Source organism: Ceratotherium simum, chromosome 15 (assembly GCF_057802395.1).
Source record: "Ceratotherium simum simum isolate JZ-2026a chromosome 15, ASM5780239v1, whole genome shotgun sequence".
Classification (NCBI taxonomy): Eukaryota; Metazoa; Chordata; class Mammalia; order Perissodactyla; family Rhinocerotidae; genus Ceratotherium; species Ceratotherium simum.
The window spans coordinates 22,322,778-22,341,304 of NC_141914.1; the positions used below are offsets into that span (position 1 = coordinate 22,322,778).

General features: G+C 33.2%; 1 protein-coding gene across 2 annotated transcripts in view; it reads left to right on the top strand.

The window, feature by feature from the left end:
• STXBP5L (syntaxin binding protein 5L) overlaps positions 1–18,527 on the top strand; it is a 338,252-nt gene that overhangs the window by 76,150 nt on the left and 243,575 nt on the right. For both annotated transcript variants that reach the window (XM_087439668.1, XM_087439669.1), the window contains exon 4: positions 2,743–2,843. In XM_087439668.1, coding sequence (XP_087295794.1) covers positions 2,743–2,843 — 101 coding nt within the window. The remainder of the gene's footprint in view (positions 1–2,742; positions 2,844–18,527) is intronic.

Genomic DNA, 18,527 nt, shown 5'->3' on the forward strand with positions numbered 1-18,527 from the left:
GGGAAAATGTTTTTTAAAAATATTTTATTATGATAACCAGTCATTAGTATCTAGAATGATAACCTTTTTGAAGTCTCAGTGTTACTCTGTAGCTCCTAGTTGAGCGATCTCAGCCTTTTGCCTTCTGCATGGATGTGTACTGGCAGGCATAAATTGTTTCCAGGTGATTTTCTCTGGGTCCAACCCTCTGAGAATTGTCTTCAAGGCCCTAAGTTTACCTCTGTTCTACATAACTAAGAATAAGTACAGACAAGCCTTCAGCATCCTTCCATTGTTTACATTGTCTATCCTGAACTACTCACCTTGATCTACCTCATACTCAGCTTCTATACCTTTTTCCAGACTTCCCAGTTTCTGACCTCATGACTGGTGTTTTTATTCAGTTTTTAATCTTTTCACAGATCTTCGTTAGCAGTGCTTCTTGTAGATTCACTTTGCTTTTGTAAATGAGCCCTAGACACCCTGCTGATGTGCTTACTTTCATGTGTCTTATATCTCTGTTGGTGCTGTTATACTTCCCTCCAATGATGTTACCCCTAGTTTTATCAGATAATTAGTAATATTGACTTCCTCTCTAGATTTATTTAGCTATTATACTATTATTGAACGTATGCTGCTTTATTTTAATTCTGTTGCCTTTGGCATGTTATATCTTTTGCATAGCACATAACTATTTACTGTAGAGAGTGTTTTATTAATTTCATATATCAAGTTCTATCCTATCCTAAGTGAATTTCCACTTTCCTGAGAAATGAGATCCGTATCTTATATCTCAAAGAAAAAAAACTGTAGCTCATCAGGCACTTCTAAGCAACCCTAATAAATTTCCAGTTTGTATATATGAAACATTTGGGAACAGTTTACAAGTAAAGCAAGCAAACAAACATAGAAATCCTCCGGGCATATGTAGGGTACATTTTATTGTATGGAATGTAATTATCTATGAGTTCATGTTAAAATGTATATACCAATGTGTATCTCTTTGAATACGTGTATTTATTACATATGCAAATTATATAAAATTTTTAACGTTTTTAAAGGATATAGTCTCTGATTATGATTGGTGTTTTAAAAGCTATTCTTTGAGACAAAAATCACGGGCAAACAATAGAAAGAGAACCATCGTAGGATGTATGAGCATTTTTGTCTTAGGAATTTTTATGAAAGAGCATTTTTGGGGGCTGGCCTGGTGGCATAGTGGTGCGCTCCGCTTTGGCAGCTCGGGGTTCGCAAATTCGGATCCCAGGCGTGGACCTGCACACTGCTCATCAAGCCGTGCTGTGGCAGTGTCCCATATACCAAGTAGAGGACGATGGCACAGATGTTAGCTCAGGGATCATCTTCCTCACACAAAAGGAAGCATTTTGATTCCTATTTTCTTCTCTCCTCTAATTCCTAACACACACACAAAAAGAGCATTTTGATTCCTATTTTCTTCTCTCCTCTAATTCCTAAAGAAGAAATAAATTCTAGGAATATCAATATAGTTCTTCCTGGCATCTAAATGGGATAATCATTTTAATATCTGTGATTAGTGTTATAAACTATGAAAGGTTACTTGTAACAGAGTTCTCTGGAAAATATGAAAAGAATTTTAGGTATCTCAGGAGGACCGTGATTCTGCAAGATCACTTTTACAGAACCCATTCAATACTCTAGAGTAGCTTCAGGCTCTGTCATAGGGCAAGCATTGACATTTTTAGCCAGAAAACTCATAATGCTAAAAGTTCTGACATAGTTTACGATAATCTTACTTAACTCAGTGAAATAAATAGTTAGGCATATATATGAAGTCATACATGGCAGCTAGTTATCTGTCCATATGGTATCTGCCATATTAAGAGGTAGAAAACATCCTATTGTATTTGAAATAGGATTAATTATATTTGGAGATTTTGTATAAAAAAGAATGTTAGTATTATTTTTATAGTTATACTGAATTCCTGTTTGAAAAATGTTTTCTTTTATTATAGATGTTTTCTTTTATCATAGATGAAGCTTCTTGAACTATAAAAACAAATTAAAATATACCAGATATACTTTTTTAGGAAGAATATATATTTTCCAACTATGTAGAAAATTCTTACAAATGGTGAATTTTTATATGATCAGATTGCAGTTGTAAAACTGGGTTGGATATTTGCTTCTTTGTAAAGCTATGTGTAGTATATGTGTGACTAGAAGAAACAAAAAAATCAAATTTTTTTGATTGTATCTTCTTCCCAAAGAAGATACAAAAAATTCTTTTTCTTTTCTGAAGAAAATACTCCCTGAGCTAACATCTGTTGCCAGTCTTCCTCTGTTTTGTATGTGGGCCACTGCCACAGCATGGTCACTGATGAGTGGTGTAGGTCCGTGCCTGAGAACCGAACCTGGCCAGCCGAAGCAGAGCGTACTGAACTTAACCACTAGGCCACCAGGGCTGGCCCACAAAAAATTCTTAATAGTCACAATGATGCTTACAATAATTATTTCTTTCCACTGGTAAATGCATATTCCTTGAGCTAGTCATCCTGACTAATCCATATGTAGTAGTTCACTTGCTTCTTCCACTCTCAGCATTCTTAGCCTTCCTGATTGAAATATGTGCAGTTGTCTCTTCTTGTATCTCTAGGTGATATAGAAACAAATAACTCTTCCAGCAGTGAAAAATTCAGTAAATTGTTCAGCTCGTTGTTTTTGCTTCACAAAAAACCCTAAATTAAGTAAATCACTCACTCACTTTGTCTTCTTTTTGTTCAGGGTGCTTTGGTCAGTGCAAGTTCAGATGATACACTTCATTTGTGGAATCTTAGACAAAAAAGGCCAGCTATTCTTCATTCTCTTAAATTTAACCGAGAACGGTAAGAATGTATGAGTTAAACAATTTCTTAATGTACAATAAAATTATTTCCGGAGTGAGTTTCAGGTTAGCTTTTGAAAGACTTTTTTTTTTTTTCATAATCTTAATAGCTAGAAATAATTTAATGCTTATGCTTGCTTTATAATAGTTTATTTTCATAGAAAATTCATAATTGATATAGATTCAGTCATCTACTAATGGGGAACTCCTAACATTTTTGTTCTTCTCACTACAAACCAGCACTTCAGCAATGATGTGTTCTTTTCCCTAGGCCAGGGAGTTGAAAACCTTGACCTAAAATTTAAAAGTTAAGTAAATACTAAATGTACTTCTACGCCTTTTCATCGTGGCAGTTACTTCCTACACTTTCACCCTTTTGCTTAAATTTTTTTTGTTTAAAAAAATATTGAAACAAAAGTTTTAGGTATTCAAAAATGTTGGTACTAATTGTTGAGCAGCACTACACATCCAAGATTAATGTTTTCAAAGATGGTTATTTGATCAAAATTCAGATTCTTCCGTTTTATAATGAAATATTAATAATCAGAAAGAGAAAATTATATGAATGAGTATGGGGAAAGTGTTTAGATTTTATTTGTAACAAACTATACCAGTTTTAATGTTTCTAATGTTGAATTCAACCAGGCTTAGAACACTCATCCACTTAACTGATAGTCTACCTGAAATGAAGTAAAATTTGTATTTTATTATCTGTCTCTGTAATTTAACTATAAAATAATCTGATATTTGTTTACTATTTAGGAAACAATCAGACTCTTTGCAGTGAATGGGAAGGGCCATCACAGGAAAATTTGATATTAATGAAAGAAAAAGAAACCTCTGAGAAGTAAATTTATACAGATTAGCAAGTACTGTTCAAACTGAGAGAGGTGAATAATAGAGGCAGGCAGTCTTTGCTGAAAACTCAAGATAGTGCTCATTTTATTTTGTTGAATGGTAATAGTTCATAAGGAATCATTGCTATATAGACAGAGCTTAATAAAATAAACCTGTTTTTATGGGCATGGTGAGAAAAAAAGAAGGCAGCTATACAGACATTCTTCCTTTTTCTACCTGAAGCTTTTACTTTTTCTTTTCATATGCATACTATACTATTCAAATCATTAACCCTCCGTATTCTGAGTAGTATTTGTGAGTATTATGTCCACAGTATTTTAGGATTCAGCATCAATGGAAATTTTTATTATATCCAATATTTTTTGAGAGGAGGGAATTTATATTTTAGATATTTGCTAAAACTAGATAGGATATCTTTCTTTAGATTGGATCTAATTTTGGTTATTTTATATTAAATTTTAAAATAATATAGCAGAAATTTCAGGGTATTGAAAAATTTAAAGATCAGTCAAGAGTTGTCATAATATTCCTGTTTCTTTACCATTTGTAAGATTTTTTGCTTGTTTCAATGATTTGAGTAGATCTTGCTCTACACTTTTGTGTTAAAGGACACAATGGGGTTTTTTCCCCTGACAATTGGAATGTTGAAGGAAATGTTCTGGCCCCTTTTATGACCCTGTTACCACATGAAGGGCACGATCTGCTCACCACAAGACAAAAGCCAATGGTCAGGAGGCGAGATGATGGCAGAGAAAGGGCATTTTATTACAGCTTTCTACCGAGAGGGAAGATGGCAGACTAATGTCCAAAAGAACCATCTTAAGGGGGCACAAAATCTTACAGCAGTTATATAGGCCGGTGGGTTATAGGGGCAGGGGTTAGGAATGTTGACCCTCTGGTGTTACAGATTGGGAGTCGCCACACCAGATCCTTCAGTTTTCATTGATGATATCAGCATAGACGCTCTGTTTGGGGGTCATCACATTCCTAAGGAACTCAAAAGAGTCATAAAATCTACAGGGCAGTTAGACCTCCTGGAGGGTGCATATCCAGCTGTGTTAGTTAGTCAGAGGTCATTCAAAGTTACAATAGAGTTTCTTTTCTGCAATATGGTTCCCTTATGTCAACCTTGTCTTGAGCCAGTATCAGCCCTTTTGGGGAGAAGAAATAATTGATGGTGAGGATTTCCAATTATAATTTTATTATCTCAATTGAGGTGAATTTAACTGGTAGCAACATAAAAAAGCAAGCTAACAGATTTTGGACAAGTTTAAATCATAGGAACTTTGTAAGCATTGCCTATTTTAATGTTTGCAAAAAGTGATATTTATCTTTTTGAGAAAAATAAATTCATTATCTTGAATTCAAGAATAATCATTAACTATCTTGACTTGAGAATAATCATTAACTATCACAATTTTTTGTGGAGGGGGAAAATTATCTTTAAATGTATGGTAAATGGGAGGTTTAGGTCTATAAAGGAGAATTTAATCAAGCATCTTTTGGAACTCTAAGCCCTCTTAAATTAGCCATTTAACTATGTAAATTTCTATATATCCTTATGCTTATGCCATATATATACATATGTATATATATTTAGTTTATATAGTTTATGCTATAACTTTTAGTGGTTTTTTTCATAGGGCACCTTCAGCCTTTGGTCTTATAGTCTTTGAAGGCAGCAACCAGCCTTGATTTTGAGATATAGGTTTAGATATTCCAGCTGCTTCTGGTGGATGATCCTTGGATTCCTTTCAGATATGATTTAAACCTAAATATGGAAGAGAAACTGTTTTGATTTCTGTCATGCATGATATGAAAAATGAATAAAATAAAACATTCACATTTTAGCCATATTATAGCCCTTGCTATCACTGATTATAAATTGTGTAATGTTGGAGAAAGCATAGAGTTGTTTTATATGGTTTTCAAGCAAAATTCAATATGTAGGCTATGATATACAGACTTTAAATTATTTGTACTTATTATATCATGGTTTATTTTTTCTATCCGTGGTGTTCTTCTAATTAATATCATCAGCGTACTTCTAAGGAATAGTAGCTAAACCACAGGGAAGGAATATTTTGTTAAGAATCCTATAATTTATGAAATCGTTAGTGATTTGATCCATCAGAGTTGTCTTTTGGAGACACAATTCATAACCCAAATTTAAAATATTTTATTGCTTTATAAAGGTAATTTGAATTATTTTTCTTTTAAAAATTTCCTGAATAGTTAACATATTTGCCTGGTTTGACATTCAAAATATGCAAGTTATATATACAGTGAAGGATCTTTCTTCCATTCCTGTCCCCTGGACACTTAGTCCCCATCAGCAGAGGCAAGCAGTGTTATTAATTTTTGTGAAATTCATTATGTACATATATAAGCCAATATTATATGTAACATAATTTTCTTGTGTATTTATAAGCAAATATGAAAATATATATTTCTGTTACACAGATTGTAGCATGTTATACAAGCAGTTTTGTATCTTACTTTTTTTCTCTTTATAGTATACTCTAAAGATCATTCCTTATCAGTATGTGAAAGGCTTCTTTATTCTTTTTTTGGTGTGTAATATTACCGAATTATCAAGGAACTATGTAAATATTAAGTGTACACCTTGAAATAATTTTATACCCATGTAACAAACACGCAAATCAAGAAACAGAAAATTACTAGACCACAGAAACCCTTCTGTGTTACCTTCCAATCACCATTTATCCCCCAGGTGTAACACTCCTGATTGGAAACAGTATAGATTAGTTTTGCCTATTGTTTTTGACAATTATAGAAATGGAATCATACATATATACTTGTTTGTATTTTGCTTCTTTTGCTCTACGTTATATTTGTAAGTTTCATCCATGTTGCTTGTAGCTGTAGTTTGTTATTTTCATTGTTATATAGTATTCAATTTAATGGATATTCTTCAATTTGATTAACCAGTCTACCTCTATTCTCTTGCTTATAATTAACTTTTTTATTTCCATTTAAACTTTAAAAATAGCTTGTCAAATTCCACAATAACATTTGCTGAGATTTTAATTGGAAATAATTTGAACCTGTAGATCAGTTAGGGAGAACTGACATTTCACTTGTTGATGAGGGACAGCAATATTAATTCATTGTCATTGACAATGACAACGTTGATTTGTTCAATCTATGAACATGATACATGTTATATCCCTCCATTTACTTAGGTTTTCTTTGATTTCTCTAAATAACATTTATAGATTTCTCTCTAGAGTCTTCTACATTTTTATTAGATTTAGTCATAAATATTTGATATTTTTAATGCTATTGTAAATTGAAAAATTTACAATTATATAAATGATACTTAATGATAAAATGATATTAAAAATATTTTCTATAAGGTTTTTGTTGGAATATGGAAGTATAATTGATTTTTATATGTTGACTTTGTATCTAGTGACTTTGCTTAAATTCAATTAATAATTCAAATAGTTTATCTGTAGTAGATTTTCCTATGTACACAATCATGCCATCTTCAAAGTTTTATTTCCTTCTTTATAGTTTATATGTCTATATATATATGTTTATTTCTTTTTATTACCTTATTGCATGGGTTAGAACCTTGTATTAGTTATTTATTGCTGTGTAACAGTATTACCACAAACTTAGTGGCTTAAAAAAACATACATTTATTATCTCATAATTTATGGATCAAGAGAGTAGTCGTGGCTTAGCTGGGTTTTCTGCTTCAGGGTCTCACTAACTGCAATTAAGGCAGCTGCCAGGGCTATGGCCTCAGCTGAGGCTTGATTGGGAAAGGATCCATTTTCAAGCTTATTTGGTTGTTGGGAGCATTCAGTTCCCTACCAAGTTGTTGGATCGAGGGCCTCAGCTTTTTGCTCTCTATTGACCAGAGGCCATCTTCCATTGCTTGCCATGTGGCCCTCTCCATAGGCCATCTCACAAGATAGCAGCTTGCTTCTTCAAAACCAATAAGGGAGAGAGTCTCCTCAAAAGATGGATGTCACAATCATATGTAATTTAGTCATGGAAGTGACATCCCATGACCTTTGCCATATTGTATTTGTTAAAAGCATGTCACAGGTCCTTTGCACACTGAAGGGGAAGGGCATTATGCAAGGACAAAAATATCAGGAGATGGGGATCATGGAGACAACTTTGGAATCTGTCCACCATAGACTTCCAGTACAATATTGAATAAAAAAGTCAAGGACAGTGCTTTTCTTGTCTCATTACTGATCTTAGGGGGAATATTTTCATTTTCATTTCATTTCATGCTGTAGGTTTTTTTGTAGATATTCTTTATTAGATTAAGGAAGTTTCTTTTGCTCCTAATTTGTTATAAGCATATATATTTTTAAATCATGAATGGGTGTTGAATTTTATCACATAGTTCTTATGCATCTATTGAGATGATCATGCGATTTTTCCCTTTTTTATCTATTAGTGTGGTAAGACATCAATTGATCTTTGAATGTTAAATGAACCTTCCTAGAATAAATGCAACTTTTGTGATGTGTTAGCTTTATTGTATATGCTAATATTATATATGCTGGATTTGCTAATATTTTGCTAATGAGTTGTTTCAGAGTTTTATATCTATGTTAACAAGAGCTTAGAATGTAGATTTCCTTTCTTTTGAATTCCCTTTCAGGTTCTTATGTCATAGTTATTCTGACCTTATAAAATGAATGTGTCCCTTTTCTATACTCTACAAATATTTGTGAAAGATCGGTGTTGTTTCTTTCTTAAAATTTGAAAAAAATCACTGGTAAAACAATCTGGGCCTGGGTTTTTCTCCGTGGGAAGATTTTAAATGTCATATTTAATTTCCTTAATAGGAGTAGGAATATTCAGATTTTCTGTTTCTTCTTGAGTCAGTTTTGGTAACTTGTGTTTTTGAAGAAATTTGTCCTATTCATCAAAATTTTCAAATTTATTAGCCTTAACAGTAGAGTCTATATAGTAATTTTCTGTTTTCCATGCCTGATATTGGTGATTGGTGAGTTATTTTTTTCTTCATCAATCTTCTGGGGATTTATCATTTTTGTCATTTTGATAGATTTATCTTTTGATTTCATTAATTGTACATATGTTGTTCTAGTTCATTGATTTCTACTCTTTTTGCTACTTTCGTTCAGTTTAACTATCTTTTAACTGGATTCTTGAGATGGAAACTTACATAATTGATTTAATATTTCTTCTTTTCTAATATATGAATTTAGGCTATAATTTTTCCTCTAAATACTACTGTTTTAGCTGCATCTCACAGATTTTAGGTTTTTCACATTATTTTCATTAATGTCAAGCTAAAATCTTTTATAATTTCTCTATGATTTCTTCTTTGAATGTTGTGTTATTTAGAAAGGACTTAATTTCCAAGCAATTGGAAGTTTTCTATTTATCTTTTTTTGTTAGTAAACAATAAAATGCTGCTGTGGAGAGATCATAGTCTATATGATTTCATTTCTTTTGGCATTTATTGAGACTTGTTTTATGATCCAGAATATGGACAATCTTGGTTAGTATGTACAAACTGAATTTTTACTCATCTGTTGTTGGATTCGTGTCCTGTATATGTAAATTAGACCAGGTTTGTTGATTTTGTTGTTTGGATATTTACATTATTACTGATTTCTATTGGTATTTGTTCTATCTGGTATTAAGTGAGGAGTGTTAAAATCTTCCACTATGATTATGGATTTGACTATTTCTCCTTTTAATATTAACAATTTATAAGTTTTGAAGCTAAATTGTTGGATGCATACAGATTTGGAATTGTCCTATGTTCCGTATATGTTTATTCCTTTATCATTATGAAATGTCTCCTTTCTCTTTAGTAATATATCTTGTTTTAAAATATACATTGTTGGTAGTTGTATTGCTACACCAGCTTTTCTTGATTAGTGTTTGCATAGTACTTATTTTCCCACGATTTTATTGTCAACTTTCTATGTTCTTTTCTGAAGCATATAATTTAAAAAATCAGTCTGACATTCTTGGTTTTGTACTTGGTGTATTTACATTTAATATAATTTATGATATGTCTAGATTTATGTCTACTGTGTTAATGTTTTTTATTTCACTTTAATTTTTATGTTCTTTATTTTAAATTTACCTTGCTTTCTTTTGACTTAATTTAATATGCATTTTTTTCACTCTTTTTTGAGGGAGGTTACCTTACGGATTTCAACATGTAACCTTCACTTATTTCAGTCTACAACAGTATTTCTTTTACCATTTCTTACATAATGACAGTAATTTAAACTTTAACCTCCATTTACTACCATCCCCTTTGCTTTTTGCATTGTTAATGAGTTGTATTTTTTTTTTTTTTTTGGTGAGGAAGATTGGCCCTGAGCTAACATCTGTGCCCATCTTCCTATATTTTATATATGGGATGCCACCACAGCATGGCTTGATGAGCGGTGCGTAGGTGCACGCCTGGGATCCGCACCTGCGGGCCGCCGAAGCAGAGTGCGCGAACTTAACTGCTACGCCACCGGGTGGCCCTGATGAGTTGCATTTTATTTCTACATTCATTTTAAACTCCATAATGCATTACTAATATACTTTAGTATGTCCATATTCAGCTTTTGGTAATATATTTTTACCAATATATATTTATTCTTTCTTTGGATCTTCATTTCTTTTTGTAATTCTGTTTGGATTAATTTCCTTCTGTCTGAAGAAATTATTTTACTGCAGGTTTGTTAGGATGGAATCTCTCAGTTTTTGTTTGTATTATTTCACTTTTTAGAAAACTTTTTATTTTTAAATAATTGTATATTTGCAGGAAGTTGCAAAAATAGTACAGAGAGGTTTTGTTCCCTTCACCTAGCTTCCCCCAGTAATAAAATCTTATATAACTATAGTACAATATCAACCAGGAGATTGACATTGTACAGGCCACAGATTCAGATTTCACCAACTTTACATGCACTCATTTGTGTGTGTGTGTGTGTGTGTGTGCAGTTGAGTATACAGTTATATGCAATTTAATCATGTTACACTTTTGTAACCAGAACTACAATTAAGATACAAAACTGTTCTATTACCGTAAAGATCTTTCTTAGACATCTACTCACTCTCCTCCCTCCGCATCTCATTCCTAACCCCTGGAATTCACTAATCTGTTCTCCATGTCTGTAATTTTGTCATCCAAGAGTGACCAAATGGTGCATTGGCTCTTTCACTGAACATAATTCTGTGGCAAATTATCCAAGTTGTGTGTATCAATAATTCATTCTCTTTTATTGGTGAGTAATATCTCACAATATTAGTATACCACAGTTTATTCATCCATTGAAGGACATCTGGGTTATTTCCAGTTTGGGCTTATTACACATAAAACTGCTATTAATATTTGTGTACAAGTATTTTTGTAAACATAAGTTTTCATTTCTCTGGGATAATTGTTCAGAGTGCAATTGCTGATTGTATGTTAAATGTTTGTTTACTTTTATAGGATGTAAAACTATTTTCCAGAATGGCTATATCATTTTATATTCCCACCAGAAATACATGAGATCTGTTTCTCCACATCCTAACTAGAATTTGTTATTGTCACTACTTTTTTTTTTTTTTTTTATTTTAGCTGTTCTGATTGGTAAAGTAGTGGTGCCTCATTGTGGTTTTAATTTGCATTTATCTAGGGGCTAACAATGTTGACCATCTTTTTGTATGCTTATTTTCCATCCATATATCCTCTTTGGTGAAATGTCTATTCGTGTCACCTGCCCATTTTCTAATTGGATTGTTTTTTTTATTGTTAGATTGTGAGCATTCTTTATATATCCTAGATGTGAGTGCTTTATCAGATATGTGGTTTGAAAATATTTTCCCTCAGTTTTTAGCTTGTCTTTTTATTCTCTTAACAGGGTCTTTCACAAGGAAAAACTTTTAAATTTTAAGGAAATGCAATTATCAATTTTTTTCTTTTGTGAATGTTTTGGTGACATGTCTAGGTGTCTTTGCCTAGCCTTAGGTCACAAAGATTTTCTCCTATTTTTTTCTAAAAACTTTTTATAGTTTTACATTTAGATCTATAATCCATTGTGAGTTAATTTTTGTATGAGGTGTGAGATTCTGGTTGATGTTCATTTTTTTGGAGGATGTACAATTGATGTAGTACCATTTGTTGAAAAGACTATCCTTCCTATATATAATTACTCTTGCACCTTTGTCAAAACTCACTTTGATGTATTTGTGTGGGTCTATTTCTGGGTTCCCTACTACTTTCCATTGATCTAATGTATCCATCCCTCTGCCAATACCACACTTCTTGATTCCTGTAACTATATACTAAGTTTTAAAATTGGGTATAGTGATTCCTCACATTTGATTTAATTTTTCTCTTTCAAAATTGTGTTAGTTTTCTAGTTCTTTTGTCTTTCCATATAAATTTTAGAATAAGTTTTTCTAGTTCTACAAAAAAATCTTCCTGGGAATTTGATAGGAATTACATTAAATCTATATATCAATTTGGGGATAATTGACATCTTCACTGTGTGTCTTCCAATCCATAAATAGAGAATGTTTCTCCGTCTATTTAAATCTTTGATTTCTTTCATCAGTGTTTTATATTTTTTTAGCATACAAATCCTGTACATGTTATGTTAGATTTATGTCTAAAATTTATTTTTGGTTTTAAATGGTATCTTTAAATTTTTGGTTTCACATGTTCATTGCTAGCATATAGGTAGATACACAATTTTTTTATGTTGATTTTGTATCCTGCAACTTTACTGAATTCACTTTTATTAGTTTTAAGCAGGATCAGTTTTATGTACATGGAACCTCTACAGTCGGACAGGGGCCTGTGCTGAGAAGGGCCTGTGCTTGGTTAAATGCTCTGCTTTCACTGTCTTGAAATTCTTAGTAATTTTATATTTGAACTTGTGTTTTATAAATTAAGTTTCATGGGACAGTGGAACATGCATGTGAACAGAAGATATAAGCACAATGTATGTATCTTCTGCCATTTTTTCTGCCCCATTCTCATATGGCATTTGTACTGCCCACCACAAAGCTTCTATAAAACGCAGTCTTTACTCAGAGCTCTGTGCTCAGAAGGACTCATGCTTGGTTAAAGGCTCTGCTTTCACCATCTTAAAATTCGTAATAATTTTATCTTTGGATTTGTGTTTGGTAAATGAAGTCTGATGAAACAATGGAGAATGTGCATGAGCAGAAGAGAGATGCACAGCATATACGTTCACTGTTTCTTGCTGTCCCATTCACATACAGTGTTTGTGATGTCCCATGAACCAGAATTCTGAGGGATCCACAATGCATGGGAATTTGGCAAGACCAAAATGAGCACAAGGAAAGTATATTACATCTGCAACTGAGAAATCAGGGACACTGACAGGCCTGAAAGACTATACTTTTCATACAAACTAAAACTTCCTTCAAATGCAGAAAGAAGTCAATGGAATTCTAAGAATCACCAATGACCAAGGAACCTTATCATATCCTTTTTTATTCATGTTACTTTCCTCTAGTAGCTAATCACTTATGCTGAAAATAATGACACAGAAAGAATGGTACAGCAATCCATAGTTCCTTTTTCTTTCATTCTTTCCTTCTTCATCAGTAAGCTGAAGGTAGAGAGTGTTGGTAGCATGTGTGTTATCAGGAAGTGAAAGAAAAACAGTTGTTAGCTTTGTAGTGATTATACATTTCTCATAAGAACCATATACGTATGCATCTATGAGCTATAAAATAAAAATTGTTTGGTGATTCTGCATATGAGTTAAATATTCTTATATTTGCATTTAAAATGGTAAAGCACAACATAAAGATAATGATAAAAATCAAAAAGTTTAAAATTTTAATTTTTGTTTATTTAGGAAAAGCCACGATGAAAAATCAAGAGAGACTGCAAAAGAAAGAAAAAGTTTTATATTTTATTACCTTTCATGACTCTTTTTCCTGCTTTTTGAATAAGAGACCCTGTACCTTTATTTTGGACTGGGCCCCACAATTTATGGAGCCAGCCTTAGTTCTAGGAATTTCTTTTTTGTATGTTCCATGGGATTTTCCACTTAGACCAAGATGTCATCTGCTAGTAGGAAAAATTTTATTTTCTTCTTTCCAATGTGTATGTCTTTTATTTCCTTTTTTACCTTATTGCACTGGCAAGATCACGTAAATGAGAGTGGTAAGAATGGACCCATTTGCCTTGTTCCCAATCTTAGGGTGAAAGCATTAATTCACTCTTTTACCATTAAGTATGATATTAGCTGTAATATTTTGTAGATAATCCTTATTAAGTTGAGGAAATTTCCTTCTACTCTTAGTTTTCTGAGAGTTTTTATCATGAATGGTGTCAATATTTTATGTAGGAGTTGAAACTTACCTCCATATAGGTCACCTTGTCTTCCTTCTTTATAGTATAATTTTCTTACATATTAACTCTACATAGATTTAAAATCACATCAGTGTTATAATTTTTGCTTTAACTCTCAAACATAATTTTAAAAACTCAAGAGAAGGACAGAATATTATGGTTACTCGTATTTTTACTCTATTTGCTATTCTTTCCTCATTCCTGATATTCCAAGTTTACTTCTTTTATCGTTTTATTTCTGTTTGAAAAATTCCTTTAGCCATTTTTATAAGTTAATTCTGATGGCAACAAATTCTTTTAGTTTTCCTTCATTGCATATGTCTTGATTTCACCTTTATTCCTAAAGGATATTTTTACTGAGTATAGAATGCTGAGTTGACAGTCTTTTCTTAGAGCACTTGAAAAACACTGTGCCAATCCCTCTAGCTTCCATGGTTTCAGATGAGAATACCACTGTCTTTTGAATTGTTGTTCCACTATGGGTAATGAGTCATTTCTTTCTAGCCTCTTTTAAGATTTTTTTTCTCTTAGTTTTCAAAAGTTTGACCATGATGCATCTTGGATTTCTTTGGGCTTATCCTGTTTGGAGTCTGTTCACCTTCTTGCATCGTAGGTTTATGCTTTTCACCAAATTTGAGATAATTTCACAAATATTTCTACCATTATTTCTTCTAGGACTTGTTCAGCCTAACACACTTTCTCCTCTCCTTTTGGGATTCTGATGATACTAATGTTAGATCTTTTCCTGTTGTTCCATAGATCCCTGAGGCTCTTTTCATTTTTTTTTCCAGTCTATTTTCTCTTTGTTGTTCGGATTAGGTAATTTCTGTTGATCTGTCTTAGAGTTCCCTGATTCTTTACTCTGTCAGCTCTACTCTATTAGGGAGTCTATCCAGTGAGCTTTTGATTTTGTTATTGTATATGTCAGTTCTATAATTTCTATTTGATTGCTTTTTATAACTTCTATTTCTTTGCTAAGATTTTTCATTTGTTTCAAGAATGTTTATAATTGCTCATTGAAGTATTTTTATGATTGCTGCTTTAAAATTTTTTTCAGGTAATTCCATAATAGGGCCTCTTGTATTGGCATCTGTTGATTGTCTTATCTTATTCAAGTTGTGATTATCCTGGTTCTTGGTATTTATCCTGAAAATTTGGGTATTATTTTGTGAGACTCTAGATGCTATTTAATCATTTTTGGCAGATAGTCACTCTGTTTACGTGTAGCATGCAGGACCAGGTGGATTGGAAGTTTAGCTTCTCCACGTTCACCCACCCACCCTGCTGATACCTCCTAGCAAAAGTGGAGCACCAATTTTCAGCACCTCATTTATGCTGAGAGGGAATATAAGTTGAGCTTTGTAGTGGGTACTACTGACACTAGGATGGAGGGAAGTGGAGTATCGAGTAGCCTGAGTCTTACTGCCTCATTTTGCTTCACTGATGCCAGGTGAGGGCTGATGCTCAGCTTCCACTTGATCCTACTGACACCAGGGTAGGGAAAAGGTGGAGTGCCAACTAGTCCCTTCTTGTACTGCCTTGCTCAGTCTTATTGCTACTGGGTGGGCGTGCAGGCTCAGCTCCCTGCTGGTCCCTGCTACACTAGAGGGGTGGAAAAGTAGATTGCTGATTAACTCACCTTGTACTACTTCATTCAGTCTTCTTGCTGTTGGGTGTGGGTGAAGGATCAGCACCTGCTGGATGCTACTGACATCCAAACAGGGGAATTGCAGTACTACCTTTCCCCATCAAGTAGGGGATGCGAGATCAGCTCCCCACTTGGCCCTGCAAACACTGCTTCAGGAGAATCAAAGCATCATCACGTATTTCTCCCTACTTGGCCCTGTTAAAATGGGGGATGAGGGGCAGTTTTTCCTTTTTTGTTTGTATGAAATGGGGAAAGTATTTTCAAGAAGGTATTCTGTTTTGTGAGGTAACTCTTTTCCCTGTTTTTGTTTTTCATTTTTCTTTTTGCTAGGGGGAACAAGCTTTTACTGAAGTCTTAGTATCTTGTTTTCACATATGAGCAATTGTAGATTAGAGGCTTCTCCAGAGCCATCATAATATATGAGGCAAAAAGAAAATCTTGGGAACTCACAGCCATGGGGTTCCTCAAGTCTCAAGATCCCGTGGCATTCCACCTTTTTCTTTCCATGTTTTAGAGTCTTTCTATGTGTTATTTATTTGTGTTGTATCCAGAGTTTCTTAGTTTTAAGAGTTTTTTTTTTGTTTAGAGTTTTTTAGTAAGGCAGAGAACCTAGGATAAAAGAGGCTATTCTACCTTGAGCAGAACTGGATGTTCCAATTTAATGATTTTTATTAATTTTTTTTGAGATAATTATAGATTCATATGCAGTTAATACAGAGAGATCCCATGTACTCCTTACCCGGTTTCACCCAATGGTAGTAACATTTTTCAAAACTATAGTACAGTATCACAAACAGGATATTGACATTGACACAGTCAAGATACAGAACATTTCCTTTACCACACGTTGCCATTTTATAGTCAGACCAACTTCAATCTCACTCTCCCCTCCCCAATCCTTAATGCCTGGCAACTACTACTCTGTTCTAAACTTTAAATTGATTTTTTTCACTCAGTTGTAATAATCTGGAGATTCATCCAAATTGTTGCATGTTTCAAAAGTTCATTCCTGAATAGTATTCCATAGTATGCATGTACCAGTTTTTTTTCCTTAAAACTTTTATTTATCTTTTCCAGTTTTATTGAGATATAATTGACATATAACATTTTGTAAGTTTAAGGTGTAAAATGTGATGATTTGATGTGGGTATATATTGTGAAATAATTACCACAATAAGGTTAGTTAACACATCCATCACCTCACATAGTTACCATTTTATTTTTGTGGTAAGAACTTTTAAGATCTACTCAATTAGCAACTAACTTTCAAGTATACAATACAGTATTAACTATAGTCACCATGTGATACATTAGATCCTCAGAACTTATTCATCTTATAACTGGAAGTTTGTACCCTTTGACCACCTTCATCTATTTCCCCCCTAGTTTATTTAGCCATTCATCCACTGAAGGACATCTCAGTTATTTCATTTTAACTATTACAAATAAATTTGTTATCGATATTCATGTACATGCTTTTGTGCAACTGTAAATTTTCACTTCTCTGGGATGAATGCCCAGGAGTGCCTTTGGTGGGTCACATGATAATTGCATGTTTCGTTTTATAAGAAATTGCCAAACCCTTTTCCAGGGTGGCAGTACCATTTTGCATGCCCACCAGCAATGTATGAGCGATCTAATTTTTTCACCTCTCGCCAGCACTTGGTTTTGTTAATATTTTTTATTTGTATCCATTCTAATGGGTGTTTAGTGATATCTCATTGTGGTTTTCTTTTTTCATTTTTTTAAGACTTTATTTTTTTTTAGAGTAGTTTTAGCTTTACAATAAAATTTTGGGGGAGGTACAGAGATTTCCCATATACCCCTTGCTTCCACACATGCATAGTCTCCCCCATTATCAACGTCACTCCCCCATTATCAACATCACTCATCAGAATGATACATTTTTACCAAGGATGAACCTACATTGACACATCATAATCACTCAAAGTCCATAGTTTACCTTAGGGTTCACTGTGTTTGTTGTACATTCTAGGAGTTTGGACAAATGTATAATGACATATATCCATCACTGTAATATCATACAGAGTATTTTCACTGCCTTAAAAATCCCCTGTGCTCTACCTATGCCCCCCACTCCACCTTTGGCAACCCCTGACCTTTTTATCTTGTTCATAGTTTTTCCTTTTCCAGATGTCATATAGTTGGAATCATACAGTATGTAGCCTTTTCAAATTGGCTTCTTTCACTTAATAATATGCATTTAAGGTTCCTCCATGTCTTTTCATGGCTTAATAGCTCATTTGTTTTTAGTACTGAGTAATATTCCATTATCTGGATGTACCAGTTTATCCATTCACCTACTGAAGGACATCTTGTTTGCTTCTAAATTTTGGCAATTATAAATAAAGCTGCTATAAAATGTGCATTTTTTGTGTGGACATATATTTTTAACTCCTTTGGGTAAATACCAAGGAGTGTGATTGCTGGATCCTATGGTAAGAGTATGTTTAGTTTTGTAAGAAAGTGCCAAATTGTCCTGTCTTCCTGAGTGGCTGTACCATTTTGCATTCCCACCAACGATGAAAGAGAGTTCTTGTTGCTCTATATCCTCACTAGCATTTGATGTTGTGAGTATTCCAGATTTTGGCCATACTAAGTGTGTAGTGGTATCTCATTGTTGTTTTAATTTGCATCTCCTTGATGACATATGATGTGGAGCATCCTGTCATATGCTTATTTGCCATCTGTATATCTTCTTTGGTGAGGTATCCGTTAAGGTCTTTGGCCCATTTTTTTAAATCTGGTTGTTTGTTTTCTTATTGTTGTGTTTTAACAGTTCTTTGTATATTTTGGATAATAAT